We start from the raw sequence: 27682 nt of genomic DNA, 5'->3' as shown, positions 1-27682 counted from the left end.
TGTGTTGGCAACGACGACGGGCACGAAACGGGAACCTCCCGCACACCGCAATTAATTAGGAGAAAACTAGCGGCTGGGTAAACATTTACTCGGGCAGTGGAAAGGGAGGGCTTAAAGGGACGACACTTAATTGAAACTTTCTTGCGGGAGTGAGGTCTGTGGGGAAACAGTGGAAAGGTGAAAATGCGTGCCCAGCACAATAAATAATTGATTGCAAAGGTAGCGCGACGGCGAAATGAAGGAGGAAGGTTTTCCATCTTCGATATTCTTTTCCTTGCGATATGGAGTGAAATGGATTTATTGCAAGCAAGCTGGGTAAAACCAGTGCCCAGTAGACTTGCATTTATTGCACAAAATGTTCGGAAAGCTTCCCCTGTTTGGAAACAACGTCAAGTATACTCTTCATCGGGAAAATCTTCCCAATACAGGCAAGCAGGCCATGCTTTGAGCTCTCGAAACAATGTGGCTGAGCGACGGCTTTACAACCACGAAGCTTGGTGAACAAAATTTTCCTGCTCCATGCACCTACAACGCCAGTCTACTATGTCAGTGCCAGCACCATTCTCCGTAACGTTATGAATAAATTAAATAAACTTTTAGTTAAACTTTTCCTTCGCACGCCTGAGCACTGCTAGTTGCTGCCGGGCTGCGCTTAATATAGTAAGTGAGCGACCTTCATCGCCATCCAAAACCACTAAGTGGGAATGGGGCGGTGGATTTCTGTTTTCCGATTCGCCAACCATCATTACTGTATTATGGTTTTCCTCGAATGACTCTACCTCGCTTGGTGTGTGCGATGTACGTGCGTGTTTGCCCTTATTCTCTCGACTCGGACGGGACTTATTCTTCCATCCGCGCGTGTCCAAGACGACGACCGCTCAGTGCGACGGGCAAAACTTTCGTATCTCATTCGTATTCATTAGGTAATATAGACCGAACACCGCAGCCAGTGGGAAATTGAGCTGTGTGGAGTAGAATGAGCTTTTTTCTTCTCGCGCCCGCCAGTGTCGCTTGCTTGCCGAGCAGGAATGGGAAATTGACATTACCCGAAGCGCTTGTGATCCGCCCAGTATTTCCATGAGCACGCCCAACTAGACAGCTGGCTTGGAAGGAAAAAGAACTGTTTCTACCGCACTCCAAAGCTCCAGCCGCAGCGGGTTTATGGCTCCAGCTCAAAGCCAAACAAAAAATCCACCCAGAACACGTTTCAGTTGATCGGTTTTTTGTTTTGTTTGGACTGGCAATTCCCCTTTTTTTGGGGGGGAGCTGAAAAAATGGACAGAAGACAGAACTAGACGTGAAAAAGCTGACTCGAGCGCTCTCCCCTTCCGGCAGTCGCAGCTTTGGTGAACGCGCTTCCAGCCAACAGTGTGCGTAAAGGGCAGCGATTTTCCAGACGGAGAAATGGCACTGATTTTCTTCGCTCTCCTGTCTTGGTGGTGGTCGTGGTAGAAAAACTGCAACATTAAGATTTCCGCTTCCGGTGTTCGACAGTTCTCTCCCCGACCACACCCAACTATTTGATGGCTATTTTTTCACACCCTAGGCACCATTTTCATCCGTTTCCTGCCTGCTGCTTGCTTTTAAAGCTGACTGCGTTTTCAGTTCCCTTCTTTCCATTCGCATTTTACATCCTTTCGTGTGAACGTTTTTGCTCACAACACTTCATTCTCTTTTTTTTCCTTTTTTTTCTTCTACAAACAGCATCAGCGTCACGTGCCGGTGGTATTAGGGTTTCTATTATTAGTGCTGCCGTTTCTGCCCGCCACAAATCTCGTCGTAACGGTGGGCTTCGTCGTCGCCGAGCGCGTTCTCTACATTCCAAGGTAAGTGTTTGAGAGGGAGCGGTTTTTTTCATCTTCTTCTCTTTTGCTTTTTACAATGGGGAGGATTTTTCCCTTTTTTCTGTTTTTTTCTCTCTCTGTGATACCGTCTGCATCACGCGCTTGAAGAAATAACTCCACAGCGATACGAGGACCGCGACCACACAGACATGTCCGGGCACTAGAAAGACCGGCAAACCTTATCAAACAATCCCAGCAGTGCTAGTCGCTGAGGTGTGTGTGTGTGTATGTATGTGCTGGGTTGTGGAAAAGGAACAGCAAAGTCTCGTGTGCGCGGTCGCTTCGTGTAATGCTTTTTCCATCTTTTTACCCAAGCGACCAAAAGACGCGTGATGGAAGAAAAACTACTCACTGCTACACACACACAAACACATTATCTAACCACATTAGGGAAGGTGTTTTTTTAGAAAAAAAAAGGAAACTTTCAAATCGTACCAATTACCCAGCCGGCCGGTAGAACTTTAATTGAGCGCCGGAGCGCAGGTGCTGCTTTAGACTCCTCCGACACGACAGCATTTATAAAGCGTGAGCTCGTGACAAAGAATCAAAGTTTCTCGCTTGTAGGTGGGAGTGTGTGTGTGTGTTTGCGCTGGGAGTTATTTTTCTAGTCAAATGTTCGACCAGTTGGATGAACTCACAGATCGGGTGATTTATATCGGGTACAACGGGGCGGTAAGGCTCCGGTGAGATGGGTACGGGTAAACTTTTTCTGCAAGCTGAAACTAAAAGGATCACCTGTGAGGGTGTTGTAGAGTTTTGAATATGAATAATGAATTGAAATGAGTTGATGGTTTTTTGGCGAAATGAATGTTTGTGTATGTGTGTATGTGCGTTTGGTGTGCACGTGAATAGTTTTGGGGTGATGGAAAGTACCCTATTTTGCTTTGATGCTCGACAGGTTTTTTAAGAGAAAAAAAATAATAGCATAATAGAGTAATTGAGAAAAAAGGGACTGAATCTTGATGGCCAACGAACACTATTAACCTTATCAGTGTTGATCACATCATTCAAAGAGCTTTTCAGTTTTACAGACACAAAGAGGAAGGTCGAGAATACTGTATTCATGTACAATTCCACATATTTGATGCAATGAGCTTTTATTTTCTTGTTTATAGTTCCTTTTATGATTACTACTGATATTGTAATGAATTAGACAAAACTGTTACTTTTTGCTTTGTCTTTTCTTTTTTGGCTCATCACATATCTATTTATTTTTTATTTAATAACAAAAGACATCGCAAAATCGAGTTATTGAAGTCGGTTGTCGGAGTCATGATCGGTCAAGACCTGCCTTTATTATTAATATGGTTTGATATCTGTATCTGAGATACGGGCAGGGCATGTTGTTAAGCCGTGCAAGTTGATGACTGTACTACGCGACCGGCCCTATTGCACTCAGTAAAGCATAAATAAAATTTTCAATCAGTTTTCCTATACCGGGTTTCTAGAAGTTCTCATAGTTATAGGTGTTACAAATATATGATATTGTTTGTAAAATTTTCCAACAACGAATTAATGCATTAAAGTTCAAAATTTATTACGAACTCTTTTTAACTCTTCTACAATTGGTGACCAAAAGAATCTGAGTATTTTTGCGTTCAATACATCGCGATCGACCGGCGACGCTCGCACCATATAGCGTTACACCGCGGAGCTATGGAGCATAACGTGAGACTCATGGCAGCTGGAGCTCAAAATATTTTTGACAATGGGATACTTCCTTGGCTCTTTCCTACGGAAAATGAACTTTTTTTCACTTTGTTGTACCGTTTTTGACAGGCTCATTTGAATTGGATTTATCCAAAAAGGGTACTAGACTCCAATTCATATCACATTAGGTTCATTTTCCGGAAGAAAGAGTCAAGAAAGTATCCCACAACTATTAGAACCCCTGAATACCCTTATATGCTACCACTATCTTCAGGGTTTGGATGTGAAATAATCGTTGCATCATAATAACCGTATTTTAAATAGTTTACCTTAACAGCAAAAATATTAACAAATTTGGAAAAACATTATCCTATTCATTTGATGCGTAAAACGTATTATTTAGAAAAATCGTTAAAAATATTTACAGCAAACAAGACGTGCCTGCTTCATCCTTCCACATCTAGCATACTTGGTTATACCATTAAAATATCCAATGCGCTAATGTTACCTTAACCAATTGAGTGTTTCTCCGAGTCTCACTCGGTGTAGCAGATCGCTTTTGTAATGATTTGCCCGAGTGAGACTCGGGCTGATTTATTTCTCCGTTTTGTTTCGTTCTTCGTCGCGCGTCGCTGCGAATCAGCTGTGTGTAGAGTATCGTAAGTTATGTTATCGTAAGTTGATGTTATTTTCTGCACTGAAACTGAAATTCTAAGAAACAATTTTACTCAAGACATGATTACTGCAGACGTGATGCGAAAAACTTATTACAATCGCAGCGCTACGAAAGCATACAACGCACAAATCTTGAAAACACCAATGCTTGAATTATTTATTGTCACTACAAGCAATACAGCTTTCAAGCATGGATTAATAGAAAATACTTCTTCTTCTTCTTTGGCACAACAACCGCTGTCGGTCTGCCTGTACCCACTAGTGAAGTGAACTTGGCTTTCAGTGACTGATTGTTACCATAGCAGAATAGTAAGTCCTACGTATGGAGGCACGGTCTATTCGGGTTCTATTGAACCCATGATGGGCATGTTGTTAAGTCGTACGAGTTGACGACTGTACCACCAGACCGGCCCTAATAGATAATAAAAAATACTACCGAAAAGAAAAATCGACTCGAACATTTTTTTTTGCATTTATTAAGTGTAAACCTTCAAAATCTGAGTAAAAATTGGTAACAATTTTTTTTTATCCATTTTTGCAAAATCACGAGATTGTCAAAGGGTTAATTTTTGAGTGAGAACTAAAAACGTGGTTAGTAACGAAGTCTATGTAGACAGATTTATATTTTATTTATAAGTTTACTAATTTTTTTGCTACAGATACAACGCGTTGATTTATTATTCGAATGTAGTTCTATTTCAAGTTGTTGTTTTTTTATTCATATTGCCAATACTTCAGCTCAAATACATCTTAAATAATTCTTTATCACCTAATCCTAGTGTAATTGAAGAGCTGAAGTTAAATCATTCTAAGAATTCAATGAAGTTTCGCATCATTACTAACAAAGGCTCGTTGTAACTGCATAATCGCCTAAGCAGTTCAGGAGCTAGAAGTCGGCTATTTCTAGTTACTCTTTCAGGAGCTTAAAAATTTAATCCTAGCCAACATATCTGGGTCGTCAATTTCTTTTAATAGCAGTCCTTTCAATACAGATTCAGGTACTTCATGTATATGGTCAAAATCTAAAACCTAACAACATGCAACGTGTACGATAGTCCAAACGATTATTATTATTAAAAAACTAAACTGATTTTAATTGGCTGAACGACTACCAGCCTTCAAGTACAATGCGTCAATCAAACCACAGCGAATATTAAATTTAAATTAAACCATTTGCATCATTCTCAGTAAATAAGTAAATTCTCAATTTTAAAGCATAAACATATTTTGTGTTTCTTCTACATTATTTTTGTTTTATCTGCTATTTGATCTTCCTGCATCGTTTTCCTTATCAATTGTCAACTCCCAAAAGCTACCAACGGTACCATGAAATAAATACGGCTCATTAAGACAAAAGCCTTCCTTTATCTCTCCTATTTTCTATTCTCCTCTCTCTCTACCACTCAGCATGGGCTGCCTAATACTCGTCGTGTACGGTGCACAGCGACTCTGGGAACGCTTGGACGCTCGCCTGCGGAGACCGTTCCTGCTGCTAACCATCGTGCTGCTGGCGGCCGGCTGTCTCAAAACCATCGCCCGGAACCAGGACTGGAGCTCGCGCGAAGCCTTACTGCGGTATGCAACTCAACTGCCTTTCCCACTCCTCCCAGGCGAGCCTAAAAATCAATTAAATGCATCCAACCTGCTTCTCCGCTCTCCTTTTTCCGCAGATCGGGCCTGAAAACGCTACCGCACAACGCCAAAATGCACTACAATTTCGGCAACTTCCTGCGGGACTCGTCCCGGCCCGAGCCGGCGATCGCTCATTATCGGGAGGCGCTGCGGCTGTGGCCGACGTACGCCAGTGCGCACAACAACATCGGCACGCTGATGCCACAGTTCGCCACGGCCGAGTATCACTTCCGGGAGGCTATCAAATATGCATCCGAGCACATTAACGCACACTACAATCTAGGCCAATTATACAGGTGAGTGATGGTGGTGGCAACGGTAGGTGGTCGTGACGACGACGACGCCACGAAGATCACTGGCGCGTGTTCCGGTGATCGATAGGTTCGCTGGACCGCGGTCTGCGGTCTCCGTCCGTCTGTCACACACTGACGTTGGCGTATGGAGTTGGCCGGTTTTCCACCCCCGTGATCCAAAAACCATTTTCCTGTTGTCGTTTTTTATTCCTATTTGTTGTGTGAGTTCTGTCCACTTTTCGCTCGTGTTTGCGTTCCCTGCGGAGGGTGACAGCGGGTGACAACGGCAACGACATCCAATTTGTCTCATTGTCCTCTGTTTGTGATGCATCTTGTCCTCGGTTCGGTTTCCGGCGCGGCCGAGTTGGACGACAACAGAGTACAGGAATTTAATTAGGGAATTGGGATTACGGTACATTAAATGTTATTTCTGCTGCTGCTTCTTTATCATTTGTTTCGGTTCGGTTCTGCAGCGACCGGAAATATTTTGTTTGGATTGGAAAAGGCTATTTTTTAAAGCATTTCCAACACGGTGAAAGCATTTGGTTCGAATGTTGGCAATGTTCCAAAAAATTATTCTCTTTTGAGGATTCGCGGTAGTTTTCCCGTGTTTATGATGGGCAAAAACCAAACAAATGAAAACATCTGTACAGTGTAAATGTGTTTGTTTGAAAAATAGACAGCATTATGAGAATTTAAAATACGAAAATATTGAGGGTTTGTTAAGCTTTTTCAAAAAGGTTAGTTTATCTAACCCTCATCATTAAGCATGTCAATCAATTATGCTGAAGTATATTGTTTATGTTGAAAGTTTACAAAAAATTAAACATAGACTTTCTGAAAGGTCTTTTAATTCTTTATCTATTAAGCGTTTTAAACCTGTACTTTTATACTGTTATTACGTCTTTTACATTAATATTGTGTGTTATAATTTAAAAATTGAGATTTTGATTTATTCTTACTTTTTAAAGCTTTTTATGGTAACATTTAATCTCCCTTGGTTTTTCAAGATCAATTTAATTCAAGCAGCTGTATTCTCTTGATTCAGGAAGATCATGTAAAGGTTAATCACTTTAGCTGTCGTTTTTATTTCCCTTAAGAATGTGTCTCTTCCTTTTCGTTCAATGAACAACCGATCGAGCGGGTTCATGAAGAAGCCTCTGAGCGATAATTTTCTGTGTGTATTTTTTACGCGATTTTTCTCTTCAATCCAAATGCTGCCTTTTTCCCTTTCTTTTGCTCTGTCACTGCTTTGCAAGGTCAACTTTTCGTTCAATTTATAAGATTGAATTAATTTTCACCCGCTCAAACCGATTGCGCTCGTCGGATGCACCGTCGTCAGCCGCTCGAACGAGGGAAGAAAGCATTTCACTCTACTTAAACCATCTCCATTCCCATGCAACCGTCCCACTCTTGCAGCGCTAACAAAACTGTAGATGGCACTTAAAACCGTCTTTGGCAGCGACACAAGACCGGTGTTGTGTGCGCGCTACGACCCAGCACACAGGCGTGTGCGAAATAATAGTCGCGGCACTGGTGATGGTGGAAGGAACAACACAAGAAGAAGCAACAAAAAAGAAAACCACTAAGAAAGCTCTTTCTCCCCTTCAGACCAGTGCCTGGGGTTGTAATTGTGATGGAGAAAATTAAAAGCACGATCAACGGTGGAACCGGGGAGCGGATGTGAACCCATCTGGGCAGGCTTTTCCGTGCTGATCCACCCTCGGCGCTTGCAACAGGGCAGAGCGAGCTACGTTTTTCTCGGCACTCGTTTCTTTAATTATACTTTAATCCTATCGTTTGCTTAAATCTCCTTCCCTTTGGCGCGCGGGTAAACACCGCACACCAAACGCCGTACCTCGTGTTTCTCTCGTGTGTGAGTGCTCGGGGGCCGCGTTGTTCGCTACAAAATGTTGCGCTTTTCCAGCAGTCCCTACTACACTATGGAAGGGAATGGTGGACATATTTTGTGGTTTGTGAAAAATAAAGAAAACTGTATTCTGTATATATGTATAGCAAACTTGCCAATCAATTGTGCAAACTCTTATCGAAAGCTTGTTGACAACATTTAAAAACTTTATGGGAAATAAAACCCAACACAGCGGTTTTCTGTCCCATTCGCGAGACACTGTGCAGCAACCTTTGTTTAGCGGCGTCTTGTAGCGACGCAAGAGTGCTCTAAGTGAAAGAAAATTTCCCCCGTCTCTTGGCTAAGAAACAGCAGCCTCTCTTTGTTGTAGCTATTTTAGTCACGGTGTCACCCATACTTCCAGCAATTCTTCCTTCGGGGATAAACCGCTACTGCACGCGTGACTAGGCTGGCGTAAGGCGAACTCGTTTCTCCAGATGCGGGCGTACTTACCTACACGCGTCTTATCGCGATCACGATGAGCCCACTTGTGAGCTCCGGGCCACACTGTAGCACGAATCGAAAGACGACGAACCCACATCTTACCCGCCCTGCGCCATGGGAGCAGGTGTTCTGCTACTTAAAAGATTAGTACCAGCTTAGAAATTATAATTGCTCCCTGGGCGTGTTTGCATTAACGTGCTCGAAGCCCTTTCGCTGTGCCACTGTTTCACACGTGCCCTTAGATTGTTCTTCGCCGTAACCTATACCCTATCATTGGATGGTGCGTTCTTGCCCCTTTCTAGGCGTCTGTGTGTGTATATTAGCGTCATTGCTTCGATACAAACCGCCCATGCCGACGGGAAACATTCAGTACCGACGCTATTTCCGTGTTCCGTATCCGTCGGCTGTTCCTTCGGCAGTCATTCCCCAGCCGAGGAGGGCCATGGCGTGCACATGACTCAAGAAACTGACACTTTTATGCACTCGGTGAAGTGGGTGCTATTTACCACGTCGAAGAGTAATGAAACGGGCTGCCAGCGTGTAATCTTCTGGTGTGTGTGTGTGTGTGTGTGACGGTGCCTGCTGCCGTTGCAACCGGAGAGGCAACCACTTGTGGGTTGCAAGTTGAGGCCACAGTATCCTGTGTGTCTGTGTCCCGCAAGGATAAACTCACCGTGGTGAGAGTGAAGTGAGTGCTGTCTTTCACGAAGATTACCACCACTAAAGGATGTGTAAATGTCGAATCTATTATTTTAAGCTTGGTTACACCGGAAGCAAACGACCCGCAAGCATGGTGCAATGAAATGGGTTGAGAAAAAGTGTTTAAAAGTTCCCGGAAAGTTTCCAGTCAATGGTCCAATGGTAACGTGATAAGCTGGTGTTTGACCAATCATGAAAGTATTGTTTAACTTTGTTTGATATTGTCTGTTGAGCAACCGCAACAAGACAATTGCAGTATTTAATTTACTTTTATCACTTTACAGTAAGCTATTCCATTCAAATCATTATTTCTAGAAACTGACAAAAAAATAAATAAATAAAAAAAAAACATGAAATATTAACTCATGTAAAGCCCAGGTGTACAGCTCCAGTGAAATTAAACTTGAAATTGTGAGCTTTTCTGATATGTTTCATTGAATATTGATCAAAATATGGCTTATCGTAAACAAAAAATAAAGGATATTCAATTCCCCTACTATTTAGACCCTAAACCATGTTACAATCATGTACTAAATGCATTTCCTTGTGATTCCCCGCTTTTTTCACCTTGGAAAAGTAATGGTCATAATTCATTATTTCAATATGTATTACTTCACATAATTACTACGTTCATAATTACTACGTTACATAATTTACATAATTACTACGTTCAATTATGTATTACTAATAATTATGAAATAATACGATCGCATTCTCGATCAACTTTTTCTTGTTCGTGCTGATAAGATAGATAATTATCATAGGATAGATTTATTAACACTTTGACCGCCGGCCTGGCCTCACAGTTTTTTTGAGTGAGCACGTAGCGCATTGCAAGAGAGCGATGAGAGCGAAAATTTCGCGTGCCATTGTTATCACTCACTTGTTTCATTGCGATAAGCGGCGTAGCACATGTCGTTCTCGTTGTCTCTTTCCTACCTCATTCGTTTTGAGGAGAATCACTGAGCGTCAGATGCAAAGCTGAACGGTGAGCAAAATCGTCATGCGAATTTATATGACACCGCGCTTAAAGTGTTAATACAGTGGTATAGTTAAATCTCTCTAAGTTTTAGTCCCTTCAAGATGAATTGCTTCTGTAAGATGAACATTCCCGTGATATTCAAGATTAATGTCTCCCTAAGGCGAATATTCACTAGCCTGTCAATGCAATTTAACAGCCTAAATTCTCTCAGATGAATTTTGAAAGATATTTCACAAAAAATTGGTCCAATTGGAATTTGGTTCGATTTAAACGACGAAAATCGGTTCGCCACGACCAAGGTTCATGAAACAGAACAGGTCGATGCGTTTAGAACACATTGACAGAAAGCCATGGACAAATTTCAACAGTTAAATTAATCATTGTTTAAGGTCGTTGCTATGGAGCGAATGTGAGTTTTTTTTATTGGTATATTGGAATAATTTTTTGGCCCTGATTGCAAAAATTCTGTGTTCGATAGCCGATTTTATTCAAAGATCTCTTGTATCATTCGTCGCCGGGCTATAAGCAAAAGACGATATGCATATTGTTCCTGTATGTGCCGATTAGATGTTTCCTTTTGCTTCTTCTTCTTCTTCAGTTTGTCGAGGTCGTTTGACGGTTCGGAACTGAAGTCCAGCTTCCTGGGATCTTCAGTACTAGTCCGCTATTGTGTTAAACACAACCTCCTTTTCCTTTTGTTTTTTTTTTGTTTCCTTTTGCTCTCAGTGTTTAATTGAAAGTAATTAGGACTTCTTTTACCCAGTTGGAAAATGTACTGTGCTGTTTTATTCCTGTTACACTTTCCAGCAGGACCGTTGCAAACGGTAGTGATTCGTGGTCACGGAATGGCAAACAATGAAAAATGTTATCAATGTTTCTCAATACAGAGTAGACTTACTTCTCCTTTATTCTCCAGAAGTGATTGACCACAAGAAATTTAACCAATATAATCTTCTAATACGTCCACATTACCACGTTAACTATTAGCCGTTTGTTTGTAAACACTTTTTCATGAAACTGTTAAAAGCAAGCTGAAAATGGCAACCTAGCATTGGTCTTTGCATCGACCTGATCTCCTCAATAGATCTTGGCCACGACACTCATTTCCCTCAACATCATGGTAGGCAAGATGTTTATCCTACTTGATTGTTGGGAAGATTTTTATACCAAATAAGCTCACAAACAAAATGAACTGTGCTACACGACAACATTCGTTTCCATTTGTATCGTGGAAAATCCGCGAGGTTTTACAATTGTTAGCAGTGAACAACTAAACTGTCAGAAAAAGCAGCATTCACTCTTAAAAGAATAATATATTATACACGATTTGTTTTGTAACTTCCACTTCCACTCCAACGTGATGTGGAGCATAATTTTAAAATGAACATTATTGCTAGACTAACAGTGAACTGCAACATTGTCCTGAGTTTTATTAAAAAAAAATAAATAAAGCAAAACCAAAATGTCCCGTTCACATTAAAGCCAACAACGGCTTACGGATTATGCAAATGGCATGCAAATACCGTGGAAAATTCATCGAAAATCAAAACAAACCCCCAACCCCGCCTCGTCTCTCCGCTGGATCCACCAAAAACAAAACTTTAAAATTAAAAATTCATGTCAGTCCAACGCAATCGAGCGGGCGCGGTCGCGAGCCGGGCAAGTGTTGTCATCACCAAATTAACCCAACTCGTTCAACTCATGGCCGTAACGGGAAAGCGTCGGCAACAGTTGCAACCCGTCGTCGCATGTAACGGCTGCACCAGAAGAGCAAGAGAGAATGAGAGGGTCTGAAAGAGGAAGGTTAAAAAAACTTCATTTCAAAGCTCGTACCAAAGCAAACCAGCAAGCAAACTGTCTTTTGCGCGAAAACGCGCCCCTGCACGTATAACGGCTGTTTCTGTTGCCAGTGCTGGTCGTCATTTGACATTTCACCAGAGGGAAAGTTTTGGTCGTGCGGCGAGCGCTAGTTTGGACGGGTTGAGGGGGTTAGGAAGGCGGTACACAGTTGTAAGCACTATTGCCCCTGGGAGGAATGCTTCTTCTGCGCATTGCGTGAAACGAACGCCTTCAAACAGCGTCATTCAAACAGCGTGGTGTGAACTTTAGCGAAAGCTCGTCCAGTGTGGTGTAGGGAAATGTCAACCTTCTCTCCTTCTCCTGGTGGGGTGGGTATATTTTTGTGTGAGTGTGTTCGTGGTGGCGCTTGTCATCAAAATTAACGACAAGATGACAGAGCTGACAAAACAGCACAACTGGCGTAGACAAAACCGTCGCTCGAAGGAAAAGTCAGACGGGGGAAAAACACGTCGAACAGCTTACATCATCATTTTCATGATAATGATCGTGACCATTATTGGCTTTCCGACCGAACAAACCAACGCCCGCACACGCGCTGCACGCCGCTCGAAACGTTCGGTTGGTCGGATAAAATCTTCCGTCCACTTTCTCTCCGCCATCCAATTGGAAAACGTTGATTATGGCGAGTTGATTGTAAATAGTGAACTGGTAGCAAAAGGGAAATAAAAGCACGCCACACGGCATGAACGTGCTTTCGGACTCGATTTCCCCGCCGTCTTCTTTTCCCATTTATTTACGTGAAAATTCGTAGCAGTGGTCCAGTGGGTTTGGTTCCGATTTTATCCCGCGGCAGCGGCTACATCAGCGTTGGACAAATGGTGAAGTGAAGCAGTTAAAAGGATACAAACTCGAATATAGCTTCCTACACACACAGACAAACACAGCCATAAAGACTAGTACCTTTAGATGAAAAGGATTATAAAATATTCATCCACTCCAACTCGTCGAACGCGTAAAGATGGAACTTGTTACGACTCTTTGCCTCGCTTTCTGTGCACTGGAAAAGAGCAAAGCAGAAAAGCAGACGGATGTTTTGCTTGTAATTTGGCTCTTTGCCATTAGCGGCACTACCTACCACGACGGTCCTACCATCCGTCCGGCTCGGCGTCGCTCGCTGAAAGGTCTTTCGTTTCCGATTTTTACTACCCGCACACTGTCTAGAGCGAACAACCGATCCAAAACGATACACAGTGCTTGCCATTTCTAATCAATTTCGTCTCATCATTCCACTTTCTTTCTCCCTCTCTATCTCTTTCCGCACAGAAAATCGAATCGTACGAGCGACGCGATCCGGATGCTGGAGCGCTGCATTCAGCTGGAACCGCTCTTTACCGCGGCTTACCTGGAGCTGGTGAAGCTGTACGGTGGGCAGCCGGCAGCTGCCGGTCGGCTGCTGGCCCGCGTTGTCCGCCTCAACCCGTACAATGCGGACCTGCGCCGGCAGTACGGCGACTGGCTGATGGAGCAAAGTACGTGTAAATTATTTATCCCTGTTCGGTCTGTCCCCCATCCACCGCGCTCGTTCGTTATTTGTTCGTCCCGTTCCACTGCTGTGGACCCCATTTTTATTGACGGTATTTTTTCCTCCTTTTCCCTTTGTTGTGTGCTGTGGTGTGGATGGGACATGATCGATTGCATTAAAACACGACCGAAACCACCCATTCCTTCCCGCTCGGGGCTAGCGCCTTCGTTAGCCTTTCTTTGTTTTTTTTTTTCACTTCGGTTTCTAATTTTTGTCTCCTTTTCTTTGTTGCGTTTTCTCACTTTCTCTCTCTCTCTCTTTTTATTTCTCTCTTTCTCTCTCTCTCTCTTTCTCTCTTTCTCTCTCCACCTCTTCACGATGAGACAGACATGCTGCTGGAAGCGTTCAAACAATACCAGGAAGGGATCAAAATAATGGAAACTCATCAATTATCCGTGATTGGTGCCTGTCGCTGTCTACGCAAAATGGGACAACAGTCGCGATTGCATCAAATGGTGCTGAGGTAAGTGTGATATGTTAACAGCCCGCACATCCCTTCCCCCCTGGGAAAACGGTTCACGAATGGGTTCGATGGTGCGATGAAGATATGCTTTCATTGCAAATGCTCGGCCCATGCCGGAACATTAATCAATTCGTTCCGGTCGGGCGACGTTCTTTCCTCGAGCGGAATGTGTCGAGGGCGATCGTTCGATATGGATGGGGTGGGGCCCGGGTCGGGTCGAAGCTCGGTTAAATGGTACGATAATTTTGATTGTTAAACAAATCCCACAGCAAGATGCTAAAGAGTGGGTCGTGCGGATTGCATCTCTACGGTGGGAAGGCCTTGTTTGAGCATTGCTAAATAGGCTGGAAACAAGATGCTGGACTGGTGGCAAGCGTGAATATGGTTGGGGTGATAGATAAGCCCCATTAATAGAATGCTGCTATAAATTGATTTATAGATCTGTTGGAATGAGAAATACATAAGAGCAGTTTAAAGAAACACTTTGAACTGTGATGTTTCAATTGGAATATTCTGACTGAGGTCTCAGATCGATGTTCTGAATCGATTATCTGTGCTTTCGAACGATCTTTCAACAATTAATGGTGAAATACAGGGCATTTCAGGGGTTCTCATAGGTGTGGGACACTTCCTTGACTCTTTCTTATGTGAAGTGAATTTCATCTGTTGGAAATTTGACTATATGGCACTCTTTTTGGACAAGCTTCTTGAAAATTCCTATTGGATTTGTCAAACAATGGTGCTATAGAATCCAATTCTTGTTACATGAAGTTCATTCCACGTAAGAAGGAGCCGATTAAGTGTTCAACGGCTGAGAACTCCTAGAAACCTCTCTAAAGGATTTTTTAGATTCTACTTAACCATTCCGAATCTTTCAAACAAACATCGTTTTGAAAATAAGTTGTTCCGCTCTTCAGCTAAACCACAAGACTTAAGAGTTTTCTAGGAATAATGATTCCATCAGATAATGTAAGATTCTTTTCAATTGATTGGAATCAAACCTTCAGTGTCTTACCATCATACAAAACAACGAGCATACAAAAAAAAAACAAAAAAATAATAGCAAGGAAAATAATTCTGATTTTGAGTTCAGCTATGATTTTGAGGTTCCAATAGGAAATAAAGTGTGAGTAGTTCATTTGAATATTCTCTTAAGCAGATTTATCCAATAAAATCTTGAAGATCTAACTGAAGCACGCCGGAGACCTTAAATCAAATTTGTACCAGACCTTAAATTTTTTGAGCTTTTTAGTAGTTGACTGTCTATCGTGTCAAAGAAGACAAAAATCAATCATCATTGAATGGGTTCAACAATAGTTACATATTTTATTGAAAGATCTTTTAATATAAATTCACCAGTTCTACCAAAACTGTCAAAATATTTTGTTAACAATACTTTAGTTCAATGGTTGTCATGCTCATGATAGATTTATATAAACTCTTCGTACTTAGCGCTTTTTTGATATGCATAAACGACATCGCCAGCAAAAATTACTTTATGCTGACGATCTCAAGATTTTCACGCCTATTTTCAGTACTGATGACTGCCTGAGAGTTCAGGACTGTATGTACAGCTTCACTACTTGGCGCAAACTAAATCGTTTGAGTGTCAACGTCAACAAATGCTCAGTGGTACGTTCCAATAGAAAAAAACTTAATCCAATACTGTACAATTATAAAATAGCAGACATTTCAGTTCTTAGCACTTATTCAGTACGTCATTTAGGTGTGTAATTAGACAGCAGGTTAATGTTTCAAGATCATTGCGAGCTCTACATTTCCAAAACGAAACCGCTTATTAAGGCCGGGCTACATTGATCGTACTCGCAAGTGTAATTTTGATTTTCACTAGCGCATCTGGCGGCGGCTGACCGAAGCATTTTTCCAAACAATTTGTAGCCGCTTCAGAAAATATGTTATTTTTCCATGTTTTTTACCTTAACTGGACTGGAAAAGCTTTGTAATTGAAAGATGAATATGTTGTGCAAGTATTTCAGCCGTTTTCGCATCGAAAAACGGCGAAAAAACTAACTAATTTTGAGATCCGGCACGACCATTCCCTTGAAGATGAAAAAAAGCTTCCACCAGCCGCCGCCAGATGCGCTAGTGAAAATCAAAATTACACCTGCGAGTACGGTCAATGTAGCCCGGCCTTTAGGTTTCATTTTGCATGTTGGTAAAAATTTCAAAGACCCTTTTAGTCTCAAATCTTTGTATTGTGCTATCGTGCGTCCAATCCTAGAGTTTGTGAGTGTTTTTTGGACTCCTACATAGCAGTTCATTAAAGATAGAATAGAAACAATTGAAAGAATTGCCTGAATCCCCCGATTGTACCTATCCCTCTTACCACCCTATGTGCCTTTTTTTCGTACCGGAGTCTCTCTAATATTAACGAATGACGGCACAGTGTGTATTTATACATCAGATACTTAGTGGATCTATTGACGCTCTATCCTTTCTTGCTCATGTTCATTCTTTCGTGCACCTAATGAAATCCTATTATCAAGACCATTATTTTGTACTACAATTAGATCGACAAAGTTTGCCTCAAATGAACTGAATTCAAAAATGATTATTTTAACTAATAACTATTCAAAAATGAACTGCGCATTGCAATGTGAGCAGTGAATAAATAAATAATTAGATTATTTGGCTAGGATTTTTAATTTATTTTGTTCTTCTTCATTGGCACAACAACCGCTGTCGGTCAAGGCCTGCCTGTACCCACTAGTAAAGTGAGCTTGGGTTTCAGTGACTGATTGTTACCATAGCAGGATAATCAGTCCTACGTATGGGGGCACGGTCTATTCGGGGCTTGAACCCATGACGGGCATATTGTTAAGTCGTACGAGTTGACGACTGTACCACCAGACCGGCCCAAAAAAATTATTTTATTACTAGTTCAAAAAATGTTCCTGGCTTTTATCTAACTTTGATATAATGTGTTGTTGAACTAGGAGTCGTAGCAATGTGTAAATTTGTTTGGCACAACAACAATCGTTTTAAACCAGTAGTAGCTAGATGTATGATAACTGTGAACAGTAGCGTAATACCTAGAATGATAATAAACTCTAGTCATAAAAAATCGAAATAAGGGTGACCAAATCATTGATGTAGGAGAACTGAAAACGGACACACTGTTTCAATGTTCCAGTGGCCTTTCATTTGAAAAGATATCAAAACATTTCAACCACGTGGTACTCATATGTTGCAGAAACTGTTACATGAAACTTGGTACTAATATGTTGACGATCAACCCTGAATAAGTTCAATAGAACCTCGGTTATCTTTTCATCCCTTTGCTTAAATAACGGATTAAATAACGGAAAGCAAAATGCTTTCAAAAACCAGAAAACCTCTTTTGGCACAACATCATTTGACACAAAGTGCGAACCTTGCTGCGTTCGATATCATCGTAGTTATCATTCATACTGGATAATGCTGCTTTCTTCTTCACAAAAGTAATCAAAAACAGTAGAATGATCCAAACAGGATTCAGTTTGCACCAATCACCTGCATAGCTTGAAGCTGTTTTGAGATTAAATAACGAGGCACGTGGCTGTAAGTTGTGTTGAAAAGACATAAAAAAGAATACCTAAGCCCTCGTTCACAACGCCCTTCACTACAGCATGATTGCACCACTAGCGAACGTACCTGCACCACACAATTGGAAACTTAATTTTAGTTACAGCATCAAGTATCGCTCAGGGCAGCACGGAAGTGGAAAAGAGAGAGTAAGCATGGCCCGCAGGGCAGGTGTAATTTATAATTCATTTTCTTCACTAGCGGAGATGACATTCTTGATCCCAGGGTGACACTACGATATTCTGCAAACGGCGCCGGCAACAACGACGCTGCTGGCGACGAGTCGATCGATCCAAAGCTTCCGCACGAGCTAGGCGGTTTTGCCTGTCGGATTCGCACTTCGTCGCATTTCCTTTCCGGCTGCGTAACACACTGGTCTGCCGAACAGTCAGCCAGCCAGTCAGCCAGTGCCGAAATTCATTGGACGGGTTGGCACTGGTTTGGCGGTGTGCCGAAAAGCCGAGCCCGACAAGGTTTTTGAGGGGGCAAAAAGGGATTTTCAGAAGTGGTTTTGTACTCTTGAGCCAGCGTTCCAAACCAGTGCCTCTGCATTTTACTAGGAGGGGGTGGGGGGGGTGTAGATCCCGGGACAAAAGGGGTGGAATTTACGAGCCAACCGGTTTTTGTGCGGAAGCAGTGAAAATCCGGTTCCATTCAACTGAGCTTTCTATTCGTATTCCGGGCGGGCTGAGCCTTCAGCAATAGCTACAGAACGATGGATGCAGAATAAATGGGGGGAGAAGGAAAGGAAGACGAAATAGAGTGTGCCATTGCTAACGGGTAGCTGATTTTATGCTTTACCACCCAGCGCCAGCTCCCTCGCGCACTGTGTTCCCTTCGCTTGCCTTCGTCAAACAAATAGAAATAAAGCGTACGAAGATGGGAGAAACGAATCAACTCGTAACTGCAACCTACCCCATTGCACAACCTCTCATCTCTCACAGCCTCTTTCTTTGCTCTTACTAACCAAAAATGCGATCCGCGTGCGTCTATAAATCTTTTTCAGATGGCAATTTATAGTTCGCTTATCGAACGGCGGCATTCCGATACAGAACGATATCTATCTCCGTGATTGGAGCATAAAGCACGAGCTTCGCAACCGGGCGATGATATACGACAGTGGTAGTAGTAGCAGCAGCAGCAGTGGAAGTAGCAGTGGAAGTGGCGGCACCAGCAGCAGCAGCACTAACACCGGCACCGGCAGCACTATTGTGAATGGCGACAGTGGGCCCACCACGACCGAAGACACCGGAAGCATAAAAGATTGCGTAAGTGATTTTCTCGGACCGAACGAAGCAGGAAGTAGGAGCGACCGGAGGGGCGTGATTTTGATGGATTCTGTACGATTGCTGGCGTGTTTGTTTCGTCGCGTTGCGTTGCAACTTTACTTCGGATGGAGACGCCTGGTGTTTTGTGTGTTTCTGCCCATGAACAACCAGGCGTCTCCATTAGAAATGTATTTTTGATTGTGTAATAAAAAAAAAGTATTTCAAATCAGATTTTTTTCTTTTTTTCTTTTTTTCACAGTCCAAAATAAACTGCAGAAAACAAACGGACCCACGGCACCCGGCGGAACCGGCCGAAATAAGCATACGAATACTGCGCACGCCACACTGCAACCGGTCGGAGCACATTCCCAGCTCGCTGAAGGCCTGCAAACTGGCAGCAGCATCGGCGCCTCCCACCACCGCCAACAGTGCGGCACCGGAACCGCCATCCACCCACAACGGGAAGGGCAGTGTGAAAACGAAAAAATGGTCCAAATCACGGCACAAACCGAAACGGCAGCAGCCCTCCGGTACGACCGCCCTCGATCCGAACGGTGCCCCACTTGCTGCCCCGCTGCTCGTGTCCAACCTGCTCGACAAGCTGTAACGTACCGTTTGGGCGGTGGATGAAGGGGAGAAATGCAAAGCGACACACGGCGGGTCTAGCCTCGATGTACGATGATCGATAGTGATGATTTTATTTCCCCCGGCCTCGACGAGAGAAAGATGGGGCAAAACCAGGGGGACTGAACTGATTTCGACAAGCAATGGCACAAAATTCGCACCATGCAACAATGAAGATGTGCACGGTGAAGGGTATGATAAATCGTATTACATTACTGGCTCGTAACAAAGGCAGGGAGTTAGAAAGAGAGAGAGAGAGAGAGATGGAAAAGAAAAAAAAACACAACCCCACTCGCAGCAGTACTATCCCACGGTCCCCGTAGCTATCAAATCCGAGACAGCAACAGTATTGTCGGCGATATTTGGTTGGCTGTAAGTTGTAAGTAATCTAACCTTCTAACACGCCTGTGCTTAATGCCGCTCGCGTAGCAGCTGTACATTTTCGGTATCACTTCGGTGGCGGACGGGAAAGCGAATGATTGAAAGCAACAACAAAAAAACACCCCGTATATCCTCTCTGTGTATGTGTATATAATCGCACCGCCCAACCAACTACTGCAAGAGGTAAGTGAGTGAGATGCTAGTGATTAGTAGAGCAGACAGCAGGAGCAAAACAAAAAAAAAAACAAAACGAAACCACACGAAGCGTACAATCGTGTGAAAGCGATAGCGAAACCGAGCTGCAAAGCAGTGGGAAGGCAATAGGACGACGACGTTGATTTTGAACGGTGACAGCTCCTGTGTTGAGAGCTCACCGTTTGTCGGTGCAGTGTAAAAAGCTTAGAAATAAGACTGTAGTGATGGCCAGAACCAGTACTAGGGGGAGACTGGGAGGGAAAAAATTCTATACAAAGTGTATTTGACTGGAATGGCTTCTTTTTGATATGTGGCTCTCTAACAAGCTCAAATGGTTTCGGACGGTGTGGGATGAGCGACTGAGTGAATTGCATTACGGATAGCGTCAAAAAGTCTCACAAATGCGTTGTTTTTTTTTTACAATTTGACAGCCAAAGAGCTTCGTTTTGACAGTAGGGTTATGTTTAATTCAACATTTTATTTGCATGACTAAATCCCAAAATTAACGAACTGTAAATAAACCACTCAAACCTTTCATGCAAACGTTCTGTTCAGCAGCGCAGAAAAAGTGTCAACCTATCTTGCTGTCATTTTTTATGTTTTTGTTTAATGCTTTGCTGTGTGCCTGCATCGCAGCAAACCGTGCAAAAGGGAGTAACGAATTTAAAAAATAACGAACGCGTCGCCTGAAGCAACCATACCCACACTGCAACGAACCGCAATAAAGACCAGCCAAGAGATTTATGCAAAAAACAGAACAAAAAGCGATCCAAACAATGGCCAAATCATACGCTAGCTATCCCATATTTTCCGTTTCAGAGCTTGAGTGAGGGCGAGTCCGAGCTTTTAGGATGTTAGTGCAGCGAGCAGTGAAACAGGTTCAAATCAATTAAAACATGACTCAAGTAGAGGGTGTAGAAGTGACGCGAAAAGAACTACAGAAAAGTAATGAGCATGAAAGAGAAAACAAACGCAAAAAACGCTCACTGCAATCTGTAACAACTACAGTAGCTGTAAATCAACTCTATTACTGGATGGACTCAATGAAGCGTAGGGAAGTGATGTGTAAATGAAGATAAAACATAATAAAAAACACCCGAGGCCCATCAGGCTTTGATGAGAGACGGTTTTGAAAGCGCAAATAATGAACAACAAAAAAACTTCAAGCGTCCCCATTTCCTAAAAGCCACCACGATGTATCGAACAGAATTGGGAATTGATTGGCAACTGTGAAATTGAACAGAGGAAAAACGCAATGAGGGTATAAACATGAAATAAAAAAGAGGTGACAACACATGGTATGGGAAACAATATTGTAAAACCGCTAACGCGATCAAACGATCAATAATAAAACAGCATTTTTAAATAAAATTTTCACAAAAATCATAAACCCCCTTTTGTGTGTGTCTGTTTTTTTTTATTGAGCAAGGACTTGCTCGAGTGCTCGTTCCGTGAAAGGTTTATTGTCTTTTTTCCTCTTTTTTGTTGCAATTTTACATTGACAGCATGAACACAAAAAAACAGAAAGAAAAAAAAAACAATCATCGTTGATTTCCTGCGGCGTACTGTCACGGTTTATGTGCATTTTTGTATTGTCACTTCACCAGCAGCACTGTATTGATTGACGAATGCACTTTATCGACAGCCTGGTTCGTGGGAAACAAAACCCATCAAGTGACTGTGTGCTGCAGTAAGCGCGATTGAAATAGCTCCAACCAGTGGTCATCTGTACGATGAAGAGCAATCGGGCATGCAGGATATAATTGGAACGTGGTGAAGTATGATTTTCAGTTCGGACCAAAATGTCAAGTATTTTTCTAGGAAGGAGTGAAGGGTATGATTATAAATTCCTGGAAGCTTTGGGTATAAATTCCAACATACAGCAGAGAAATGTCACATTTATTTGGAAGGTATGTCACTAACACGAGATCAGAATCATATTTCGAGAAATTCGTGAACATTAAAATGGAAAGTGCTCATGTGTTGATCAAATATTGCCCAAATATTCATGAGACTGCATATGGGTATGACAGGTAAGTGAAAAAGATATCAGTAAATCAGTAAATCTAAAACGTTAACAAATAAATTTTAAGCTCACACCAAACAATTGTAAATCAGGAAAAAATGATTAGGCTGCCGATTACCAGTAAACAAATTGAGCTTAAATTACTTCTATATTTTCTACGCTGCGCATGTACTGCAGGGTATGGTTGCTCAACATGCAGAATCAGTCACTCGATCGGAACTGGAGTTGTTTCGGTTCCACACAAAGACCATTAAAATTCGTTCCTAAACATGTACAGGTATGGTTTGAGCAACGCAATAAAATCGGAAGCTATATCAGGAGCAATATGAGTTCATTATCCGAAACCTGTATTGATACATTATTGGTTCCACGACCGGTAGAGGTCAAATACAGAACTGGTATAGGTTAGGTATCAGTCCCAGGACCATAATGTGTTCATGATCATTTCCAGGACCGGTATGGCGGCTTCATGATAGCTTCCAGTAGCAGTATGAGTTCTGTATCAGTACCAGGACTTGTATGGGTTCATGATCGATGCCACGATCGGTTTTGGTACACTATCTGGACCAACATGAGCTCATGATCAGGTTCTGGACTAGTTTAAGAACTGTGTCGGTTCCAGCATCAGTATGAGTTTGGGTTTAGCTTTAGTATTTTCCGAAGCTTTCTATTGCGATAATTCATATCGATGTTTCTTTTTTTTTCATTATACAGTTGAATGTATTAGTCTGTATTTGTATTTATTTGAAGCAAATGTGTTCAAACTTTATGCCACGAACATTCGTTGTTGCTTCATTACTTCAATCGTTTTTAGCAGTTCTGCCCATTTATACCACAGAGTCTGTTATTTAATTATGAAATTAAAAAAATTAAGATAACTTTGTCAGTAACAAATTGTTTTACTGCATCATTTCATGAGTATTGAAAATAAATATTATTCATTACTTTTGCATGAAACATAAACTACTCTGAAAGATTATTTCCAAAAATGAATTTATCTACTGTTTCTTCTTCTTTGGCTTAACAACCGTTGTCGGTCAAGGCCTGCCTTTACCTCTTGGGGGTTTGGCTTTCAGTGACTAATTGATTTCCCCCCATAGCAGGATAGTCAATCCTACGTATGGCGGCAGGGTCTGTTTGGGGCTTGAACCCATGACGGGCATGTTGTTAAGTCGTGCGAGTTGACGACTGTACTACGAGACCGGCCTAAAAATCTACCAAAGTAGTAAAGCTATCTACTGTTTACTGATGTTAAATGCATGTTGTTTAATCGATTAAATAACTCTTGCTATATTATATCCTTATTTTCAAACTTACTGTATATTAAAATGTAGCAAAAGCTCATATTTCTTTAACCTCATACCCGTTCCAATAGTAAGCGTTCCATCCTCACGTGCACGGTTCGGGCTAACGATTCACTGTCCACAGCCGTGTCCAGCTGCAAAGTCCATAACTCAATCATACCGCGTAATGACTACCTTCTCCATCTTCCCCTTCACTCCCCAAAAAAACCCACGCCACGAAGAATAAACAACACAACAAACGGTTCCCTCCGCTCGAAATATGAGCGAATATAATGAGCTTGCGGTACGTGACTTTCACCCAAATGGTGACAAATTAGAGCGAGAGACAACCGCCCGAGTCCTGAGACAACCGGCTTGCCTCCAGCACACGCAACGATGTGTTGTGAAAACTTTATATAAACTAACGCCGGGCAGTGATGGGCAGAGCACAAAAAGAGCTCTGTGTGTGTATGGTTCTGCACGGAAGCGTCGCTGAAGAAATGATGATAAGAACGACACCACGGAGCGAAAGCGTGTACCGAAATTATTGAGCAAGTGTGTCCCGGGACTTCATCGGTGTGTGTGTGTATGTTTCGGAATGATGTGAAAAAAGAGGGAGAATGGAAAACTATCTCGTACTGCTGCCGGTGAAGATAACTAACACTATCCACAAGCCCGGCTCTGTATGCTGGCGTTGTGCAATCAGGATGAACCGACGAAGGCAAGTTTTCTCGACGAAAGAATGGCGAATAAAACCAGTGTCCGGGCTTCCGGACGGATGTGTACACGGGAGGGCGCTCCTGGTCCGATTCCCTCTACTTCCCCACCTATTCATCCTTTTGAAATCCTCCCAAAACCCCTTCTGCCACGGCGACGAAGGTCTTTTCACAAAACACACCCGAAACAGTTATGAAACAATCTAAAACAACTCGTAAAACCACCCGAATTTTCATGCCCCCTTCCCCCTCCTCTGCATAATGTTTCACCCCAGGGGAAAGTTCGCCAGTTTTTTCGTTTTGCTTTTGCCGCTCCTCGGTTCTTCCTGCTCAGTCACAACACGCTGGCTCTTCCGGGACACGCTTTCGGGTGTGGGAGCGAGCTTCCAGAAAATTGTCTTCTGCCATCAGCACCATCTGCGCTGGCACTTGTACACTTGATGCTGGACAGCTTTTTTCAGAAAGCGACGATCCGTTAGAGGACATCCGAGCTTTCCTTCCCCTTGCTCCCGTCTTACACTCCCGACAACCCTCCCTTTTAAAGCGATCGGGATCCAGTTTCCGGAGATGAAAGCGATAGAGCACACGGGCATTTGTTTGTCCAGTCGTGCTAAGCTTTCCGGTGCCGAGGTGTTCTTTTTCTTTCATCACGTGACAGCGAGATGGAGTGTCAGTGGGAGTAGGATAAAAAGGGAGTGCAGAGAGTAGTGAAACGGAACGGGGCAAAAAAGTGCTTCAAACCGAATTTTAATAATTTTTAATTTTCTTCTCAGCCATTTCGGTACTTGTCCGGGGTGTCTTTTTTTATCTTCTTTTTGTCCACTTGTATCGTTGCTGCCATCTTGTTTTGTACCATGTATGTATGTGTGTGTGTTGTTGGTTTTTTCATATTATGCTACCGATACGACACTGAGTGTGGTGTGATGTTGACAACTCATTTCATTTATGGTTGTTGTTTCTGTTTTGCTGTCCCGCACACTGTTGACAGCAAAAGGTAATTGGTGTTGCGCGGGGTTGCACAGGGAAGCAGTTGAGTTTTTTAGTTTCGGAACTGTGGATAGCAGCTTGGATAATGTTTGCTTTTATTTTTGTTTACGGTGGGAGCGTGAAGGTGAAAGATTGAAGTACCGTTTGTTAATAGAATGCAAGATAATTTTAATATGGTATCTTCAGTGGGTAGTTTTCACTCTTTTATAAGTCCAAGTTCAATTTAGGCGATTTAATTACAGAATTTACACAAGTCTGGCCTTTCATTTAATGTAATTTAATTTAATTCAATAATTGAACACATTTTAGGGGCTTGAAAGTGGGAAGAATGGATTGAGACAATTTTTTTCCTTCTTTGTTTGAGTTTTTTTAAGATACAAAACATGTACTTTTCAGATTCATATTACAGTCAGTTTCGAATACAACACATTCTTCAAGTTTGAATTGATTTGGTATATACCCATACTACGTACATTTTTTTCATTAGAGTATATGATATACATTAGATTAAATGTACATATAGTGGTGAAATTTAAAATTAGTGGTGAAATTCAAATTTAACATCAGTACCAATGTGTTTTAATGTATTTAAAGTTTCGATAGTGTTTAATGTTTTTGTTAATTGACCAAGAGACTGCAAAAACCACTCGAAATTGCCCAAATTAAGTTATAACTCTAAGTTCACATTCAACAAGACTTACAAGGCAAATACAACATTCATATTTAATTAAGATTGAACGCATTTCGAATGTTTATCTCGTCAATTCCGCTGCCGTTGTTCCGGGCAAAGAGCTAAGGTGGATTTATGCAAATTTAAACACCTAATCATTAAATTACATTGTATCTCCCTTAAGCCCTCATTGTTTCCACTAGACACAACAATTCTTTGCAAAAATCCATATTTTACTGACTGCACCGTTGTAACTGTATTTAAATTGAACTAAACAAAGCTTCGAAGCTTATTTCGTATGAACAGCTTGGATAATTGTCATAATATTAAATGTCGGTGTTATTTAATTTACCGAAACGTATTATTTTCTTCGTTTAAAATTTTACATGTAATATCGATTGCAGCACTGAGGTTAACCGTAGTCAACCAATTCCAGGAGAAGAATGTTTGATTTGTAGTCAATTTTGCACTCCGCTTAAAATACCTTTTTTCCTTCGTTTGATCAAATTTTAACATGATTTTTCTTTGCAGTTAACATTTGCAAAATCAAGTTGTTTGTTTGTACTGATTTTATGGCAACACCTATTTAAGGACCTGTCTTCTGTCCCCATAGTTCAAATTTAGTAAAAAATAAGACCAATTTAGATAAAATGGCCTGTATACAAAAATATTTACTAAATCAATTCCAATACACAGCAGTTATTGTATAAAATCAGCAATTTCGATTTGTATTCATTTGCAGCGTTAAAAAGACACGAGTTTTCTGAGGAAATGCTAATGATTTCGAATCAATGTTGCCACTTTTCACACATTCATTGATGTTTGTTGTTAAGGTTAACGAAATGGTACGATTTATCTTTTAATACTCTTTATAAAAAAGAAACTGTAGAACATTTAGTATCAATAAAGCTTACAAATTTTTAAGTAATCATATCGTACAGTGGTCAGCAAACTTTTGAGGTAAAATTTGGGAATCAAAATAATTTATGTTTAAAAGCTCAAAACAACAAAGCTTCATTATTATTAGATGAGATTCATTCATTAGATCATTATCGGTTCTTGATGAATCACTCCTCCCATACTGCATATATTAGTTGGAATATTATCTAGAAAGTACTAAAGCCCTCAGGGCTGAATAATTAGCGTCGTTAACGTACATTCAGTAACTATTACAATGATTTACCAGTAATGTCATGTCAGAAAAATTGAAAACCGAAAATTTCTTTTAGAACAAGCCATGCCATTTTCATTTAGGCCCATTGTCATTTAGGAGCAATGTAAGTGCTATATATGAAAAAATGTACCTCGAGTTCAACCATATGGAGTAGTCCGTCAATCCACATCACGATAATTAAAATTTGAAAGAGTGCGACGTTATAAAATGTCATACTAAAGATGGTCAGCACGTTGTAAAGGTATGCTATTCGCTCTTACTGTCTTTCAATTAAGGCAAATATTTTCGCAGATCAGATTTAATGTTGCGGCGGGCCGAACTTTGCCGACCGCTGATATAGAAAGTATTTAAGTGCAATGTAATCATTATTATACCAGCACCATCCTACTATGAGTTGCTAAAATAAATCTTAAACGAGATGTCTTTTAGGAAATCCTGATATTGCATTAAATTAGTATTGTCTGATTGTCAGTTCACCGCCAATGTCATTCTTATCCGTATCGAACTTGTCAATAGCCTATGAGCAATATCAGTTCAAAAAAAGAGTAAAAAAATAGTAAATTATATGCTCGAACAAAGCAACAACTCCCTGCGCACGTCATTATAAACGTCAAAACCCCTACCATTAACATTTCCTAGATCAATGTGTAGTTTAAAAATAATCTTCTATATGCATTGATGTTGAGGTGAAGTCAATCCTTTTATAAAGCTTACACTGATTATAGCTCACACCAGCTTTGTCAAGTATTAGCTCACTTTCCTGCTCTATTCACCGCCTACAAAACCTTTTTCCCATAAAT

General features: G+C 41.6%; 1 protein-coding gene across 3 annotated transcripts in view; it reads left to right on the top strand.

The window, feature by feature from the left end:
• Window positions 1-20888, top strand: part of LOC120956711 (protein O-mannosyl-transferase TMTC1-like) — a 147409-nt gene extending 126521 nt beyond the window's left edge. For all 3 annotated transcript variants that reach the window (XM_040378405.2, XM_040378406.2, XM_040378404.2), the window contains exons 7-13: window positions 1705-1826; window positions 5577-5744; window positions 5840-6097; window positions 13252-13457; window positions 13838-13973; window positions 18565-18826; window positions 19086-20888. In XM_040378405.2, the coding sequence (XP_040234339.2) occupies window positions 1705-1826; window positions 5577-5744; window positions 5840-6097; window positions 13252-13457; window positions 13838-13973; window positions 18565-18826; window positions 19086-19433 (1500 nt within the window). In that variant the 3' untranslated portion in view covers window positions 19434-20888. The remainder of the gene's footprint in view (window positions 1-1704; window positions 1827-5576; window positions 5745-5839; window positions 6098-13251; window positions 13458-13837; window positions 13974-18564; window positions 18827-19085) is intronic.
• Window positions 20889-27682: the final 6794 nt, after the last annotated feature.

Source organism: Anopheles coluzzii, chromosome 3 (genome assembly GCF_943734685.1).
Source record: "Anopheles coluzzii chromosome 3, AcolN3, whole genome shotgun sequence".
Taxonomy (NCBI): domain Eukaryota; kingdom Metazoa; phylum Arthropoda; class Insecta; order Diptera; family Culicidae; genus Anopheles; species Anopheles coluzzii.
Note: the sequence above shows the minus strand (reverse complement) of the source record. Positions and strands in the feature narration are given on the sequence as shown.